This window comes from Scyliorhinus canicula, chromosome 26 (genome assembly GCF_902713615.1).
Source record: "Scyliorhinus canicula chromosome 26, sScyCan1.1, whole genome shotgun sequence".
Lineage (NCBI taxonomy): Eukaryota > Metazoa > Chordata > Chondrichthyes > Carcharhiniformes > Scyliorhinidae > Scyliorhinus > Scyliorhinus canicula.
The window spans coordinates 5,812,466-5,831,730 of record NC_052171.1 but is presented as its reverse complement, the minus strand read 5'-3'; the positions used below and the strand labels follow the sequence as shown (position 1 = coordinate 5,831,730).

Sequence of the window (19,265 nt, the reverse complement as noted above, 5' to 3'; positions counted from 1 at the left end):
ATGAGCTCACCCACCCAGCCTGTCCAAATCCCGCTGAAGCATCTCTGCACCCTCCTCACAGCTCATGTGAGACCTTGCCGAAAGCCTGATTCTGTGGAGAGATTTAGCTCTTTGCTCAGATACAGATAGCTGCAGCTGTTTATTTTTGCACCATACTGGATCTTCAGCTTTGTTCTTTTCACATTAATTGGCCGAATTCAGTCCGGAACGCACTTTTTACTTAGGAATGTGGTACAAGAGGAGGCCATTCAGCCCTCGAAGCCTGTTCTACCATTGAATTAAACCAGCAGTGATTGGCATCTCACCTCCCCTTTCCACTCACCTTGGTTCAAAGCCCTTAATACTGTTATCACTTCACACTCCCTTGGTCAAGACTCCTCACAAGAGGGATGTAGGTTTTCTTTATCTATCCTATCAGATCCTTTCATCATCTTGAATACCTCAAATTGATCAGCCCTTAATCTCTGTACTCAAGGGAATACAATCGACCCAAGTAACCTGTCGTCATAATCTAACCCTTTTAGCCCCAGCACCATTCTGGAGAAACAGTCAAAACAGTAGTGATATGGCAACAAAGCGCAGGAGCAGAATTTCATTCTGCATCATACAGGTGTTTTTAAAAGGGGCTGAATGGACATCTGGGGCGGAATTCTCCAACCCCCCCCGCAGGGTCGGAGACTCACCCGGGGCCGCCGAAAATCCCGCCCCCGCCCCGGCAGAAATTGTCCGCCACCCGGGAATTGGCGGGGGCGGGAAACACCACCCGCCGATCGGTGAGCCCCCTGCGGCGATTCTCCGGCCCGCGATGTGCCGAAGTCCCGCCGCTGGGAGGCCTCTCCCGCCGCCGTGGTTTGAACCACCTCCGGTGGCGGCGGGATTGGCGGCGCGAGCGGGCCCCCGGGGTCCTGGGGCGATCGGACCCTGGGGGGTGCCCCCACGGTGGCCAGGCCCGCGATCGGGGCCCACTGATCGGCGGGCGGGCCAGTGCTGTGGGGGCACTCTTTTTCTTCCGCCGCTGCCACGGCCTCCACCATGGCGGAGGCGGAAGAGAATCCCCCAGCGCGCATGCGCCGGTGGTAACGTCAGTGGCAGCTGACGCACCGGCGCATGCGCGAACCGGCGAAGGCCTTTTGGCCAATCCTGGCGGCGGGCGGCGGGCGTCAAAGGCCGCTGGAGCCGGTTTGGATGTCAGTCGGTGTGGTGCCAACCGCTCCGGCACGGGCCTAGCCCCTCAATGTGAGGGCTTGGCCTCTAAAGATGCGGAGAATTCCGCACCTTTGGGGAGGCCCGAAGCCGGAGTGGTTGGCGCCACTCCGCTACGCCGGGACCCCCCGCCCCGCCGGGTTGGGGAGAATCCCACCCCTGATTCACAAAAAGGATTTTAAATGATGAATTAGAGAATGATACAGCAAAGAGCATCCATTCAGCTCATTACCCCTGGTCTGGCTCTCTGAAATGGGACCTGCAATTATTATTTTTCTAAATTTCCCACTAAAGGGCAATTTAGCCTGGCCAATCCACCTACCCAGCCATCTTTGGGTTGTGAGGGTGGGACCCAGGCAGACAAGGGGAGAATGTGCAAACTCCACACGGACAGCGACCCAGAGCCAGGATCGAACTCGGGTCCTCGGTGCTATGAGGCAGCAGTGCTAACCACTGTGCCACCGTGCCACCTTTAGAGACCATGCAATTAGTCCCTATTCCTCCCCCCCCACCCCAACAACACATAATCTGTGGGCTGATAAATGCAGCTTTGCAAGGAGGAATGCTAGGTTTGGTGTACCAGCTCGGCTATCATGGAAAAGATGTTTTTCCTCTCTGATTCATAGATGCCAAGGAACTGTTAGAACTCTGAGAAGATGGAGAAGCGGGAGTCCTCATTGGAGGAATCTTACGTGCCCCCCCCAGCCCTCACCTGCTCTGCACGAATGGGCGGAAACCACCCACCCCCTTTTCACCAGCTTCATCACCGGACCCTGCAAAAAAAGGACAATATCCAGCTGTTGTTCGAGGTTAGGTCCCCAGACAATCCATGCTGATGTTGCAGTCCTTTTGCTGAGCGTTGGTGGGAATATGGCAGAAGGTGTGAGGGCGGTGGACCATGATTGAACAACTTGGAGCATATTTATCTTTGCACACAGACTCCACGCAGCAGCGTTCACTGGATGTCAGTCAGAATCATTGCCTGAATGATTCTTCTTGTGCTAATTGAAGGCACTTATCACAGCACCGAAACCAGCCAACATAATATCACCTAGAATTCAAAGCGGAAACATTCCCTGTTCAAGGACCTCAGAGATACACTGGATGTTTCTGATTTTATTTCTGTGACTTTACTCACCCTCGTCCTCTTCGTCATCATATCTTTGTCTTGCATGCCCCATTCCCCTTTCATGGTCCATTCTGAAAGAAAACAAAGATGAAACTGAGGAATTGAACGATTCTGCTGCATATTATAATGGCAGGTACAATCACCAGGGATAAAGGAACGGGGCAAAGACTCCCTTTCAAGGTAGAACATAGAACAGTACAGCACAGAACAGGCCCTTCGGCCCTCAATGTTGTGCCGAGCCATGATCACCCTACTCAAACCCACGTATCCACCCTATACCCGTAACCCAACAACCCCCCCTTAACCTTACTTTTATTAGGACACTACGGGCAATTTAGCATGGCCAATCCACCTAACCCGCACATCTTTGGACTGTGGGAGGAAACCGGAGCACCCGGAGGAAACCCACGCACACAGGGGGAGGACGTGCAGACTCCGCACAGACAGTGACCCAGCCGGGAATCAAACCTGGGACCCTGGAGCTGTGAAGCATTTATGCTAACCACCATGCTACCATGCTGCCCCAAGGTGTTGCTGAAATGTCCTGGGAACATATCTCTGACAACGGAGCTCCATCATGAATATTTGTATTGCCACAATTTGAGATGACTGAGTCACTGGAATAATATGAGTTGAAAATTGCTTGGCTACGCTTGGCTGTGCCTCTGACACAATGGATTTTATATGTCAGGGGAAGATACATGTGAACAAAATACTCTATAGATAGCCCCGCATGAGGCAGCTATCTGGCTTTCCTCTGTTTTACAACCTGAGCCGTAAAACAATCTGATTCAGGTTGTTGCTCGCGGTTTGGCAGATGTACAAATTTACAATTATTTTAAACGTCAACAATAGGCAGCAGGGTAGGGCAGCAGGGTAGCATGGTGGTTAGCATAAATGCTTCACAGCTCCAGGGTCCCAGGTTCGATTCCCGGCTGGGTCACTGTCTGTGTGGAGTCTGCACGTCCTCCCCCTGTGTGCGTGGGTTTCCTCCGGGTGCTCCGGTTTCCTCCCACAGTCCAAAGATGTGCGGGTTAGGTGGATTGGCCATGCTAAATTGCCCGTAGTGTCCTAATAAAAGTAAGGTTAAGGGGGGTGTTGTTGGGTTATGGGTATAGGGTGGATACGTGGGTTTGAGTAGGGTGATCATGGCTCGGCACAACATTGAGGGCCGAAGGGCCTGTTCTGTGCTGTACTGTTCTATGTTCTATTAGCATCCGTAAGGCAGCATGGTGACGCAGTGGTTAGCACTGCTGCCTCAGGGCGCTGAGGACCCTGCTAACTGCAAAAAGCAGCATCACATTGGCTGGTCAGGCTGAATATCTCAGCAAGTTTATTTACAAGTGCGCTAACCATGTAAACAGCTTAAAATAAAACAGCTGTACAATAGTTTCCACAAAATTAAACTGTTTCAAACCTGCCCCTCCATCGCTTCCTCTGAGACCTTTCTTTAAGAGCCGACCCTTTAATAAACTTTGAACAGCTTTTTGAACAGCTCACAGCAGAAGGAATAAGAGCAGGGGTAAGCCATTCGACTATTGGAACCTGCTCTGCCAGATCCTCAAACTCACTGCCACTTTTCCACACCACCCCGATATCCCTTAATTTTCCAAAATTCCTAAAATCTATTGGTTTCAATCTTGGACACGCTCAACAAATGAAAATCCACAGCTCTCTGAATTTCCAAGGTTCACGACCTGCTGAGTGAAGAGGTGTCACATCCCTTTCCTAAATGGCTGGCTCCTTATTCGGAGACTGACCTGACCTTCCTCCACCAGACGAACTAACCTCGCAGCATCTACCCTGTTGACTGGAACTCACTACTGTAGTGATCTTTGAGGGGGGTTTCCAGGATGGAACGCGTAGTGATCACAAAAGTACACAAAGCTCTTTTAAAGACCGAAACTAATTTTATTAACACTATTAAATTTGAGTTTGACACTTATTCTGAACAGCAAACATACTTGTAAGAATTAAACTACACTCACAAACACTATCTCTATCTCCTAATTGTAACTATTATATCTTAATTAACCCTGCAAGACACGATGAACCTTATCTTCGTCAGCTCCAGTCGAATTTCCTTCCCCTAGTTTAAGAGCCAGTGCAATTTATAGTACTGTCCCCTAGCTCCCTCTAGTGGCTAGCCTTAGCATAACATTAATTCTTCACATGCTGTGCATTTGTATAATGTCACAACGACTACAGGGAGTAACTGAGGCAAATAATGGAGGTTGGAATTGAGAGTCAGATAAGGAAGGGCGGGAAGGGTTTTGAGTGGAGCAGGAATGCTGACATGGTCTGTTTCTGCACTGTATGTCCCAGGAAATCTACGTAATCTATGAGATACTTCAAGTCGTAGCTTCACAGGATCTGCTTTCTGTGTCTCATGTGAAGTACACAAACATTATTTTGTTTGCAATTAAGGGGCAATTTAGCGTGGCCAATCCACCTACCCTGCACATCTTTGGGTTGTGGGGGTGAAACCCACCAAACACGGTGTGGTGAATGAGATTCACACGGTATTATAAGTTACCAATGTCACTCTGTTCCCAGTATATATATGTACCGATATTGTAAGTGCAGTTGCACTACCTGACCACCAGGGGGAGTAGCTCTGGGAGTACTCGAGAGTTTGTACTGGGCTCCCCCCTTGGCTCCGCCCAGAATGCCTCCCCCCTGGAGCTGCTGTATAAAGATCTGTGCCACAGAGTCAGCCAGCCAGTTCACCGAAAGTTCAACGGCTAACAGGCTGGCTCTGTTGTAAGCATATTAAAACCGCTATTCTAATCCTACAAGCACGTGTCCGTAGAATTGATGGTTCCATCACACGGGGAGGATGTGTCAACTCCAAACGGACAGTGACCCGGGGCCGGGATTGAACCCGGGTCCTCGGCGCCGTGAGGCAGCAGTGCTAACCACTGCACCACCATGCTGCCCTACTGCTTCACTTACAACCTCAGATTTACTGTTTTCCACCTCTGACTGCTTGGAAATGATGACAAGGAGATATCATATATCAAACTGCTTCAATCGGTTCAGGAAGGACTAATTCTGACATGGTCTTGTCATTCCCACAAGGAAGGAACATGGAGGATAGGTGACAATCCGGTTGCTTTGAATTCATCAATTTCAGATCACAATCATGGCCGCCATTTTTTCCAGACAGCGGCTGTTGATAAAGATTCTGCAGTTGCCATTTTCACCTCTTCCACAGACAGATTCGCTTGTTACGCCACTATCATCCTGTTTGTAAATTTGATTTCTCCTGCCTTCCATCCTCTGCTTTTTCCTCCCCGCATTGGCCTGAAACTCTGTTACTCTCTCTCCACAGCCGCTGCCAGTCCTGCCATCCTCTCCAGCACCTTCAGTTACTGGGGCTGTTTCCTGTATCTGGACCAGGATCAGTACCTTTAAATCGCGCTGTCACCGGTTTACTGTTTATGCTAAGGAGCCAAAACAGAGGAGAGGAAAGCATTGGAAATGACGTTCCGTGGTCATCCCCTACACAGCTGATCACAGGATACTTTCACGTCGTTTTCACCCTTTGATTCCCACTCGGAAGGACTGATCAGGGGAAACAGCTGCCAACTCTTTTCCATCCCTGGTCCACATGGATGTATATGAGCCAAGGCAATGTGTGACTTTCTATCTATTTGATCATGGGGGATGGCCATTGCTATTCTCACCAATAACAGTCTCCAGTTACTGATCAGGAACAGCAGAGTGCCAAAACTGGGCAGGAACCTCCCCAATATTGTGCCACAACTGTCCCCGAACTGCATAGGAACGGCACTCGAACGGTGGGGGGGGGGGGGGGGGGGGGGGGGGGGTTGGAGGACGGCATTGCCAAACTTGCTTCATTATTATTGGGCGGCGAATGTGGGCAAGGTGTGGCGGTGGTGGGAAGGAGAAGGGGTAGAGTGGGTTAGGATGGACGATGAATCTTGTAAGGGGTCTATTTAAGGGCTATGTTGCCAATGGCTTGAAGTAGGTATTCAAGGAGCCCGGTGGTGCAGTCCATGGTGAAGATAAAGGCCGGGATTCTCCCCTACCCGGCGGGGCAGGGGGGTCCCGGCGTGTTGGAGTGGCATGAACCACTCCGGCGTCAGGCCGCCCCAAAGGTGCGGAAGTCTCCACACCTTTGGGGGCCAGGCCACCGTGGGGGCACCCCCCCGGGGCCAGATCGCCCCGCGCCCCCCCTAGGACCCCGGCACCCACCCGCGCCGCCTGCTCCTGCCGGTCAGGTAGGTGGTTTGATTCCCGCCGGCGGGAGAGGCTTGACAGCAGCAGGACTTCGGCCCATCGCGGGCCGGAGAATCGGCGGGGCGGGGGGCGGGGCGGGGGGGGGGGGGGGCGAATCTCTGGCGGAGGAGAATTCAGGACACGGCAGGGGCGGGATTGACGCCGGCCCCCGGCGATTCTCCGACCCGGCAGGGGGTCGGAGAATCCTGCCCATGGAATCAGTTTAGGAGACATTTTAGGGTGGAAGGGATGTCGGTGCTAACGCCGCTGGGCGAGAATCTTGAGTTTGAGCCGGGCGGGGATGGATAGTGAATACAGGAGGTGGAGGGAAGTGGGGCTGGTCACGGTGAGGGATCTGTATTTGGAGGAAAGGTTCACCAGTCTGGAGGAGCTAAGGGAAAAGGTAGAGCTGCCGACGGGGGAGTGAGATCAGGTATCTGCAGGTTAGGGACTTTGCACGAAAGGTCTGGAAGGGGTTCCCTGGATTGCCGGGATACATCCTGCTGGAGTGACTGCTGCTTCCGGATGTGGAAGGGGAGGGAAGAATTGGGGATATATATAAGTGGCTGGAGGAGCAGGGAGGCGAGCGGGTGGTGAAGATCAAGGAGAAATGGGAAGCGGAGTTGGGAATGGAGATCAATTGGGGAGTATGGAGTGAGGCACTGCGAGGGTAAACGGGACCTCCTCTTGTGCAAGGATGAGCCTGATACAGTTTAAGGTGGTGCACAGGGTGCATATGGCTCGGGCGAGAATGAGTGGGTTCTTTCAGGGGGTAGCAGATGAATGTGGGAGGTGTGGGTGGGGGCCGGCAGTCTAGGGAACCCCTTCCAGACCTTTAGCGCAAAGTTCCTAACCTGCAGATACCTGATCTCACTCCCCCTTAGCAGCTCACAATTCACACGCACATGTTTGGGGTTGTGAAAAATTGGGAAGATTCTGGGTGGGAGTGTTCGCGGTCTTAGCCAGGATAGTGGAGGAGGGAGTGGACCTGGACCCTTTGGTGGGGATATTTGGGGTTTCAGAGAAGCCGGAGTTCATGGAGAGGAGGAAGGCCGATGTCTTGGCCTTCGCCTCTCTGACTGCACGGCGATGAATGTTGTTGGAGGGGCGGGTCGGCATCGCCACCGGGGGTAGCAGCTTGGTTGGGTGGCCTGTATGACTCCCTGCGGTTAGAGAAGATAAAGTATGAGTTAAGGGGCTCTTCAGGGGGGGTGTGAGGAAAGGTGGGGGGATGTTTGTAACCATGTTTGAGGAGCTGTTTGTCACGGGGCAGGGGGGGTGAAAAAGGGGAAAAAATCTGTACAGACTGTATAGTTGATTGTTGGGAAGTATGGGGTGTGATTCTCCGCAAATGCGGAGAGTCGTAAAGGCTGCCGTGAAACTGGCCGTGTTTCATGGCAGCCTCCGCGCCCCCTCCCGGGACCTGATTCTCCCCCCCGGTCGGGGCTAGCAGTGCGGCCCTGTGAAGAACGGCATCGCGGGCTTAGCAACCGTCCCTAAGCCCGCGCGCCAAGCGTCACGGCGGCTGACGCGCACGATGACGTCAGCCGCACATGCGCGGATGGCGTCACCACGCATATGCGTCAAACCCGCGCATGCGCGGGCCGTCATGCCCCTCAGCCGCCCAGCGGACTGATCCTGCGGGGCGGCGAAGGAACAATGAGTGCGCGGGTATTGGACCCGCTGCCCGTGATTGGTGCCCACCGATCGCGGGCCCATGCCACCCTTGGCACGGCCGTGGTGCGGCCGTGCCAATCGGCGCCATGGTTGTCTGGGACAGCACTTTGCGGCCGTTTTCACGAATGGTGAGAGCAGGTGTGTTTGCGTTCGTGAAAACGGCCGTAAAGGCCTGGGAACTCGGCCCATCGGCCTGGGGAGAATCGCTGCTCGGTGTAAAAAACGGCGAGCAGCGATTCGTGTCGTGGGGCGGCCGTGGGGGGGGGGGGGGGGGGGGGCGGAGAATAGCGGGAGGTCGGGAAAAATGTCGGGAAGGCCCTCCCGCTATTCTCCGACCCGTCGTGGGCAGCGGAGAATTGCGCCCATGTTTCCTGGGGTGTTTGTTCGCTGTAACATGTTTTGTTACATGTTTGTAATAAATTACATTAAAAAAAAGAATAACTGCAGGGCACTGTACCGGAACTGCTCGGGAACTGCCCTGAACTCTACTCAATCTGCACCGGAAATGGTCTTTTGTCATGGAAAAGGCAATTCTGCTGCACCTTCAGAAAAATTACAATATCAAGTATGAGCGATGCAAGATAATTGCTAGCTCTGGTCATTTATTTCTCTTTTCAGCTCAGGTACACACCACTCTGGCTGAGGTCAGTTCAGTCAGCACAGAGCCAGAGTCTCATTGGGATGTTATGGGCTGTATGGCTTTGTAACAAACCATTGCAGTGTGCTTACCCAATAGGCCACAGTTCCATAGCACAGGAGCTGTCTTGAGATATTGAACACTCTTCCTGGAGAACATAAACTCCCAAAGACCTTTGCAACACCAGGCTAACAGCAACATTAAACATCTTACTGTTTCTTAGTCCTTTTCAATGGATGACGGATGTTTTAATTTTTGATAGGCTATTCCAGCACGCAAGGAAGCAATTTGTCCACCCAGTCCCTGCTGGCTTTTTGACAGAGCTGCTCAACTAGTTCCATCTCCTGTTCCTTCCTCATCGCACTGGAAATTTACCCTTCAATTATGGACCCAAATTCCTTTCTGGAAGTTCTTATTGAATCTGCCCCACCATTCGTTCAGGTTCTGCATGCTAAATCCTAAAAATTCATTGTTCAATGATGCATAGTTCATGGTTCAACAACCTTCATTCTATGCCTTGTGATACTGACACATCTACAACCGTTTAAATTTGAGGTATTTACTGCATCAAAACCATTTTGGGCATCCTATCAAATCACAAATTACCCCTTAACCTCATGCTCAGAATAGAACAACTCCAGTTTCTCTCTGCCGTTTGTTGTGTTATGCTGCTTCGGATAACACAGGCTGCTACTTGATGCAGTCGTAACTAAAGGATGCTTGTAGTAATCCACGGGAGGCAGGAGTCCCGTCACCACACCAATATTTATTTACAATAACGATATTACAGGAGCAGCTACAAACAGTGCTTCTAGCAGTCCAGTCAACTTAAGACTGGATCACAAAGCCTACACAGGTGCTTATATGGCCCCCCCTCAATGAGCTATAATTGAGGGAGCCTATACTCCAATTGGCCAACCAATAATGCTAATTGGAGGTCATTACAATGCTCCAGACTCTGAAGTGAGTTCAACGTGTTTATTGAACTAGTAACACAGTTCTCAAATGAGTTCGACTCTCTGCTAATCTAACTGTAGTAACTCAGTCTAACTGTACCAGCTTGCTCTAAGGTGTGATGCTGCTGGTCAACCCTGTCTAACTCTCTGGATGTCTGTCTGTGGAAAGAGGCAGGGTGAGTGCCTCATCCCTTTTATAGTGTTTATGTCATGCCCCCTTGTGGTGATGCCACCTCTGAGTGTCCTGACTGCCCATTGGTTGTGTCCTATTCTGAGTGTTCATTGGTTGCATGTTTGCATGTCATGACACCCCTATCCCTGGTACATATGCTCTGGGCTCTCTCTATAACCTTGACTTCCTTCTGAAAATGTGATGCCTAAAAGTGAACACAGGTCCCAACTACTAATTAATCAACAACTAATGCCCTTTCTTTTGCATTCTATCAGTGAAATTCTTTGCCGATGGGATGCTCTGGACCGTTGGCAGCAGACTCACGTCTGCAGCTTTCCCAATGGCGTTGGGGTGGCCACAATGGGATGCCCCATTGGCTGGCTGAAGGGGAACACTGCACAGGAAACACAGCAGCTGTACTGGAGAATCCCGTCCCTTGTCTATTTCAAAAGTCTATTTAACCAACTTCTCAATTTGCCCTCGCACTTTCAGACTTGTGTATATATGCTCTGTTCCTACACTTCCTACAATTGCACTATTTCGTTTATAGACATAGACATAGACATAGACATAGAAATAGAACAGTACAGCACAGAACAGGCCCTTCGGCCCTCAATGTTGTGCCGAGCCATGATCACCCTACTCAAACCCACGTATCCACCCTATACCCGTAACCCAACAACCCCCCCCTTAACCTTACTTTTTTATTAGGACACTACGGGCAATTTAGCATGGCCAATCCACCTAACCCGCACATCTTTGGACTGTGGGAGGAAACCGGAGCACCCGGAGGAAACCCACGCACACAGGGGGAGGACGTGCAGACTCCGCACAGACAGTGACCCAGCCGGGAATCGAACCTGGGACCCTGGAGCTGTGAAGCATTTATGCTAACCACCATGCTACCCTGCTGCCCAGCCTAGGGGCTGGTTTAGCACAGGGCTAAATAGCTGGCTTTTAAAGCAGAACAAGTCAGGCCAGCAGCACGGTTCAATTCCCGTACCAGCCTCCCCGAACAGGCGCTGGAATGTGGCGCCATCTTTCTGTCCCGGAGTCAATTTCATTTCCATGCAGCCACTGTCCCTTTCATTTCAGCGGCTTCAATGTTGATTTTTAAATTTAGATTAGCCAATTCTTTTTTTTCCAATTGAGGGACAATTTAGCCTGTCTAATCCATCTTTGGGTTGTGGGAGTGAGACCCATGCAGACACGGGGAGAATGTGCAAACTCCACATGGAGAGTGACCCGGGGCCAGGATCGAACCAGGGTCCTCTGTGACGAGAGACAGCAGTGCTAACCACTGCGTCACCGTGCCACCCTGGGGACTCATGGATTTGAAGCTCCTGATGGAGGGTGTCAGAGGCCAACCACCTGGGGCTTGTTAAGGGATGGCATCAAAACAGGCCCAACTCAGGACCTGATTAGATCTATCCTCACAGCAAGGTCTGCATTGGGAGCAAATTGCTGTGCTAATATTATAATTGTAAGTCTGTAAATCAATTCACCTTCATCCACGACAGATTCCTTATGAGTTATTATACCTTCCCTTCTTACCATCAAGAATTTATACTGTGCCAGTGGGTAAAGGGTGCCACCAGGTGGAGGACTACAGTTTACACATTCAGAACACCCAGAGTTCAAGTTTGTGTTGAGTAAACTATATCTCTGATGGGGCAGCAGTTTTGAAGGAGTTTCAGGTTAAACTTGGCCTCAGTGCCCCTGGATGACGGAACAGAAACAGTGCCTGATTTCTATCCTAAGCCCTCTGCTGTTAATTGCATATGATGGTGGTGGGGCTAAGCCAGGATCGTGTGCAGCTCCAACAACACTGAAGAAGCTCAACATTATCTAGGTCAACGTCGGGGAAGCACGGTAGCACAGTGGCCAGCACTGTGGCTTCACAGCGTCAGGGTCCTAGGTTCGATTCCCCGCCGGGTCACTGTCTGTGTGGAACTGCGCATTCTCCCGTGTGTGTGTGTGTGGGTTTCCTCCGGGTGCTCCGCTTTCCTCCCACGCTCCAAAGAAGTGCAGGTTAGGTGGATTGGCCATGATAAATTGCCCTTAGTGTCCAAAAACGCTAGAAGGGATTATTGGGTCATGGGGATAGGGTGGAAGTGAGGGCTTAAGTGAGTTGGTGCAGACTCAATGGGCTGAATCCTTCGGCACTGTACGTTCTATACATTATGTTCTATGTAGCCCGCTTGATTGGCTCCTCATCCACAAATATTTGCTCCCTCCAGCACCGACGGACAGTGGCAGGAGTGTGTACCATCTCAAACATACACTGCAGCAACTTACCAAGGTTCCTTTGGCAGCACCTTCCAAACCCACAATCTACCATCTAGAAGGACATGGCCAGCAGACACATGTGAACATGCAGCCCTCCATGCCACTCACCATCCTCACTGTCACTGGGTCAAAATCCTGGAACTCTTTCCCTAACAGCACTGTGGGTGTGCAGCGCTTCAGAAAGCAGCTCATCACCACCTTCTCAGGGGCAATTAGGTGTGGACAATAAATTCTGGCCGAGCCTGTGATATCAACAACCCGTAAAATGAATTTTCAAAAAACGAATGCACCTATTTTACATTGTCTGATTATTGGTTCTAGTGACAATGACCCAAGTCTGATTTCACCCTCAGTATCTTAAGGTGATTGTGAAAAGATTGGGCCAGTTACAATTGGAGATTTGATGACGTAATATCACTCCATCCCCATGTGTACGCATCTTACAAGGTATTTTTCACCAGGCCAGTGCTGTAAGTAACTTCAAATTGAATATCTGCATTTGTGATTTTAAGTGTGGTTGAAAATCAATAATTTCCTTTTGGAGTGCAATCCACTGTCAAACCCAATTAAGTGCCAGATGAAATCTCTCACACTGAGCTTCTAAGAAATAATTGATTGTGGTTCGTACATGCACTGTGTAACATGTTAAAATGTCATTTAATTTGAACACGTGCATTGTGGTGAATGCATAAAGCTCAGTGCTCTGAAAATTGCAAGGTCCCAGCATAGTGCCGCAAGTTCAGTCATTTGTCGAGTACACGTTTCTTTATAAATAAAATTTCACATTCATTCTAAAGCCATTTGGTAAGGTAGTTTGTGTGTTCAGTGCTGATGTACTCCCTTCATTCAGCTGTCAGCTTGTGTCTTTGACTTGCTGTCATTTGGTGATGAATGGCAATTGGAGTTGGAGAGGTAACACAGTACAAACACTGGATGTCACAGCTTTACATCAGACTGCATGGAACCTTGGTTTTTAAAAGATTCACCACTTTGTCACGTACAACCAGAGGAATAGTTTGTTACTTCAAGATGATGATCCCAAAAAATTAAATTGCACATGCTCTGAGATTCATAAAAAGCTTGTGTTAAAGGGTAATCAGGAAACAATTCCCAGGGAATGCCTGCTTTCTGTACTGAGAGAGTGAGACCAATGTGAGCATGGTTTACATGGTTTCACTGTTGCTGCCTGATCTATAATCCATGATGTATCATCTGAGGGATTGTTCTGCCTAGATTCTGTTGGAGATGGCTTTTCACATAATCTCGGAGGACATGATAGATGAGAACCTGCACATTTCCTGCATCTAAAGGATTGTTCATATTAATAATTTGGCATGTTTGCAGTGTCTCTAACTGTGCAATTGTATCGGGCATTGGTGAGGCCACACCTGGAGTATTGTGTGCTGTTTTGGGGTCCTTATCTGAGGAAGGATGTTCTTGCGATGGAGGGAGGGCAGCGAAGGTTTACCAGGCTGATTCCTGGGATGGCGGGACTGTCAGTTAGGATTTATTCATTGGGGTTTAGAAAAGTGAGAGGGGATCTCATAGAAACATAAAACATTAAAAACAGGATTGGACAGGGTAGATTCAGAAAGAATATTGCTGATGGTGGGGAGTCAGGAACGAGGGATCAGAGTTTGAGGATAAGGGGTAAACCTTTTAGGACTGAGGTGAGGAGAAATTTCTTCACCCAGAGAGTGGTGAATTCTGTGGAATTCACTCCCACAGAAAGTAGTTGAGGCCAGAATGTTGTGTAATTTCACGAAGGAATTAGATAGAGCTCTTGGGGCTGAAGGGATCGAGGGATATGGGGGGAAGGCAGGATCAGGGTATTGAACTTGATGATCAGCCATGATCATAATGAATGGCGAAGCAGGCTCGAAGGGCCGAATGGCCTCCTCCTGCTTCTATATTCTATGTTTGTTTCTGTGTGCTCTCTCTTCCTTGCAGACAAGGGTGATGAGGTTGTGGATTTCTGTCGAGTGCCTCTTCGCCACATTTTAATACTTCTTCAGGGATTCCTTCTGCGCCAGAGGCCTTGTTGTCTTTCAGCTGTTGGATGGCTTTTTCGACCTCACAACGAGCTGGTGTTGCGCTGAGATGGTGGCAGATTGCCTGTTGCAGGATGGTGTCGAGGGTACTTGTGTCGAAGGCGGTACCTTGTTTGAGGAGGTCCAGGAAGTGCTCTCTCCAGTAGGCATTGATTGCCTCTCTGATGAAAGCCTCTCCGTTTATGGCTCTCAGTGGGGTGGGACCCTGGGTACTCAGACCCTAGATGGTTTTAATTGTGCTGAAGAAGCTGTGCATTAGATTCTAATGCGCCATATCCTTGGAACATTGGCCCACAAGCTATTTTAACAGAGTTGTTAACTTGATTAAAATAAATGGGTGAATGTCTGCATTAAAACAGTAGTGAATGAATACCCAAATTGAGCAATTGGATTTTGTTAACCTACAACTGATTGTTAATTCCGGACTATTTTTCAGGGGCGTCAGGTTGTCACGGAGATGAGGCGGCTTCTTTTACCCCTCGTCCGGAGTTCAAATCAGATTTAAACAAATGGATTGAATCTCTCTGCGGCCTGCTGCTGAGGGTTGGGGCCTATCATGTACTGTGTTTAGCCAGTCTCCACCGAGTTCCTCACTGATATTGGTTAACAGTGCAAAATTACCATGGATCTGACTGAGGTTGAGGTCGTGGCACAGTGTCTGAGGCACAGAAGTGAGCTTGGGCTTTTCACAATAACTTCACTGCAGTGTCAACGTAATCCTACTTGTGACAATAAAGGTTATTAGTATTAACGTGCTTTACCTGACTGTGACTGAGTGCTTCCTGATGGTTTTAAGCACTGGGGGTGGGGCAGACAGATGAGGAGAATATATTTCACACAGCAAGTTGGGAATGAACCTGACAGCATGGTGATGGGCTGGATGCAAAAGACAACTGAAAAGAAGTAGGTCAATGGGGAGGAACAGGAGAGTGGGAAAAACAGGATAAATCTTTCCAAGTGCTGGCATGGACAAAATGAGCTAAGTGGTTTCATGTGTTGTATAATGCTGTGCTGAAGCTGGATATGTGAAATTACAAATGTGGCTTGTCTTTCTGAGCACAAGAAGTTCCAAAAATATTATCACGGTGAAAAAACACTGGGTTTGAACATTTTCAGAGGCCTACTTATGGAGGCAACATTACCTGTGAGAACCTGTGTCCATCAGGCTGATGTGACAGTTCCACAATGAGGGGCAACTTCCAGGGTGAGAGACACCACGTTGTTTCTCATTCTGAGGCTTCCTCCCATTATTTCTATCAGAATGATGTCCTTTAGGCTCGGCTGCACTTGATTACACATTACTGATACTGACAATAACAAAATCAATGTTGTCAAAGGCGCTTTCAATGTAAGCACAGGCACAGCTTTCTAGTTGTATAATATTACTAAATAATAATCTTTACTCGTGTCACATGTAGGCTTACATTAACACTGCAATGAAGTCACTGTGGAAAGCCCCTAGTCGCCACATTCCGGCGCCTGTTCGGGTACACAGAGGGAGAATTCAAAATGTCCAATTCACCGAACAAGCACGCCTTTCGGGACTTGTGGGAGGAAACCGGAGCACCCGGACGAAACCCACGCCGACACGGGGAGAACGTGCAGACTCTGCACAGTGACACAAGCTGGGAATCGAACCTGGGACCGTGGAGCTGTGAAGCAACAGTGCTAGCCACTGTGCCACCGTGCCGCCAGCTGATAGACTATCATTTCATTACGTTGCTTAGTAGAGTAATATTATATTTCACTTCACCCCAAACTTTAAAAAAAACGAATCTTTGCCACGTTCATGAAGGGTCTGCCTCAGCCTATTGGGTGGAAAGGCCAATCTGCTGACAAATTTAGTAATAAAACAAAAAACGAATATGGATCATGAAATGTACACTGATTGAAGTCTGTTGCGAGGATGAATTCAGTGTTCCTGAACTCCCAATAGGAAGGTAAGGTTATAGGGAGCAAGGAAGATAGAAACAGGAGTGGGCCATTCAGCCACTTGAGCCTGTTCCACGATTTGGATCAGTGCTAATCTGTATCTCAACCCATCTTGGTTTTGTAACCACAAATATATCAATCTCAGGCCTCCAACAGGGAGGAAGGGATCACTTAATGAACTTGGTGATGAAATGCAAACTCTAGATCTGTTCTGTTAGATTTTAGTGTATTCTGACAACAGCTGTACATGGTTAATACTGATTGTGTTATTTTATAATAAATACTGGTAGTTATTGCACATCCTTCATTAATAGTATCGTTAACTCAGACATAAACCAAATCTTTTAAGTAACACAGCCAGCTGAGTATTCAACAGATAAATGAGATAAACTGATGGCTCTTACTAATAAATCCTAACACAGTTAGTTACACACCAGAGTTATTTATAATAAATTACCCCAGAATATGATTTAACGTGCTCTTTATGTGAAATTAGTCCTATCTGGAATTTAAGTGTAATCACTTTTCTGAAAATGAGAAGCAAAACCCCATTTAATACTCACGCTTTTTTCAAACAAAGTTATTGGGTTGTTGGACGGAGTTTACACCATGCTCACTTTGTCATTAATCATATCCCTTACATTTTTTCTGTCCTTGATTTTCCTTCCCGCAGACAATTAGAACATAGAACATAGAACAGTACAGCACAGAACAGGCCCTTCGGCCCTCGATGTTGTGCCGAGCCATGATCACCCTACTTAAACCCACGTATCCACCCTATACCCGTAACCCAACAATCCCCCCCTTAACCTTACTTTTTTAGGACACTGCGGGCAATTTAGCCTGGCCAATCCACCTAACCCGCACATCTTTGGACTGTGGGAGGAAACCGGAGCACCCGGAGGAAACCCACGCACACACGGGGAGGACGTGCAGACTCCGCACAGACAGTGACCCAGCCGGGAATCGAACCTGGGACCCTGGAGCTGTGAAGCATTTATGCTAACCACTATGCTACCGTGCTGCCCCTAATTGATTCAGACCCTGTATTAATCAAAGGCCATTTCTCAAATTTTGTCCAGTAAATGTATTTTGTAAGACTGTCAGCAGTGGACGTGTGCATTGTGTTCCATGCCAAACAGTACAGACACCCAAAGCAGTTTGGAAACACTGCGAACACAAAAATACACTGTGACCTGTCTGCTTAGTCTCACGACTCAAAAATAAAACCATCCACATTCATCTTATTCCTCCAACTTGTCGAGGAAAAACATTCCCGCTCTCTCTTAACATGTGGTAGCCCTACCTTCAGATCTGTGCAGTCGCAGAATCAGCGAGAGGCAATTTGAATGAGGCTCATTTAATGGTCCAAACTCCTTTGTTCAACTCAGATGCCACGAATGTCCTGTAGTCTAAAGCTCAGTGCAGTGAGTGCCCAGCACCAGTTCTGCGGTGATTATTGATTGATGGAATTGTGTCAGCCAGTACTTCGCATGCAAAGTCAATCGTCATGCTTTGGAAGGGTCTGTCCATGCTTTGGATGGAACTACAGCCTTGGGCCAGTTTAGCTCACTTGGCTAACTAGCTGGTTTGTGATGCAGAGCAGCATGGGTTCAATTCCCGTATCAGCTGACGTTATTCATAAAGCCCCCATCTTCTCAACCTTGTCCCTCGCCTGAGGTGTGGTGATCCTCATGTTAAATCACCACCATCAAAGGGGAAAGCAACCTATGGTCATAGAATTTACAGTGCAGAAGGAGGCCGCTTGGCCCATCGAGTCTACACTGGCCCTCGGAAAGAGCATCGCACCTCAGCCCACACGTCCATCCTCTCCCAGTAACCCCACCTCACCGTTTCTGGACACTGAGGGCAATATAGTGTGGCCAGTCCACCTAACCTGCACATCTTTGGACAGTGGGAGGAAACAGGAGCACCCAGAGGACTCTAAGACTCTGCTGAATTTACCTTTAAAATCGCAAACAAAGATCTCAAAAGAAAGAGAAAACGCCCATTTGTATAACACTATTCACATTCCCATGATGTCCCTAAAACCTGCAACTAATTAGACACTTGTGATGGAAATGCAGCACCCACTTTTACACACAGCTAGCTCCAGCAAACAGCAATGTGATAATAACCAGATAATATAATGTTGTTGAGTGATAAATATTGGCCAGGACATCAGGGACAAATCCCTGCACGTCTTTGATTGGTGTCACAAGATCTTTCGCATCCGGTTTACATGCCAGATGTTTAAAGTTTCAGCCGAAAGACGGCACCTTTGACAGTGCAGCCCTTCCTCAGGGTTGCTCTCGAGCGCCATCTTAGATTCTGGGCTCAAGTGGGTGGAGTGGCAGTTGACATCCAGAACCTTCTGACTCTGAAGCGCGAGTGTTACCTTCGGAACTATATGGCTGAGATTCCGTCAATCGTCATTTGGATTAAGAATTGGAATAATTTGTGATAGCCACATTTGTGAGCGGAAATGGCTCATGTGGTATATTCAACATGGCTGATACAAGCTCCTTCACAGGCATAATTTTCAATCCATCTTTTTCTTTAAAAATATATTTATGCCAGGCTTTTTCCATACATACACAAAAACATCAGAAGACCAAAACATCAACATAAACAAAAACCACAAATCCCCAAACTCCCCCAATACCAACATCCTGCCCTCCTAACTTTACCCTCTCATCCTTCACCCCCCCAACCCTCCCCCCACCCCCCCAATTACCCCCCTCCCCCCGCTGACCCGTCAATCCACCTTGAAGAAACCAATGAACTGTTTCCACTCCCAGGTGAGCCCCCCCCCTCTCTCTGAACCACTCACCCGCCGCAAGACTTCTCTCCATGTCCCGGCTGCACCTCCCTTCACAACTCCTCCTCCTATTTGCACTTAATCTCCTCCACCGGAGAGCCCTCCCTCACCATTAATTCACTATAGATATCTAAACCCTCCCCTCCCCTATAT

At 48.9% G+C, this 19,265-nt stretch overlaps 1 protein-coding gene across 7 annotated transcripts in view; it reads right to left on the bottom strand.

Annotated features, from left to right (window-relative positions):
• slc4a5a (solute carrier family 4 member 5a) overlaps positions 1-17,732 on the bottom strand; it is a 117,982-nt gene extending 100,250 nt beyond the window's left edge. For all 7 annotated transcript variants that reach the window (XR_005458787.1, XM_038785297.1, XM_038785302.1 and 4 more), the window contains exons 1-2: positions 17,598-17,732; positions 2,342-2,403 (exon numbers count right to left, since the gene is read on the bottom strand). Coding sequence is in view for 6 of the 7 variants with exons in the window: in XM_038785297.1 (XP_038641225.1) it covers positions 2,342-2,402 (61 nt within the window). In the remaining variant the exon portion in view is untranslated. The remainder of the gene's footprint in view (positions 1-2,341; positions 2,404-17,597) is intronic.
• Positions 17,733-19,265: the final 1,533 nt, after the last annotated feature.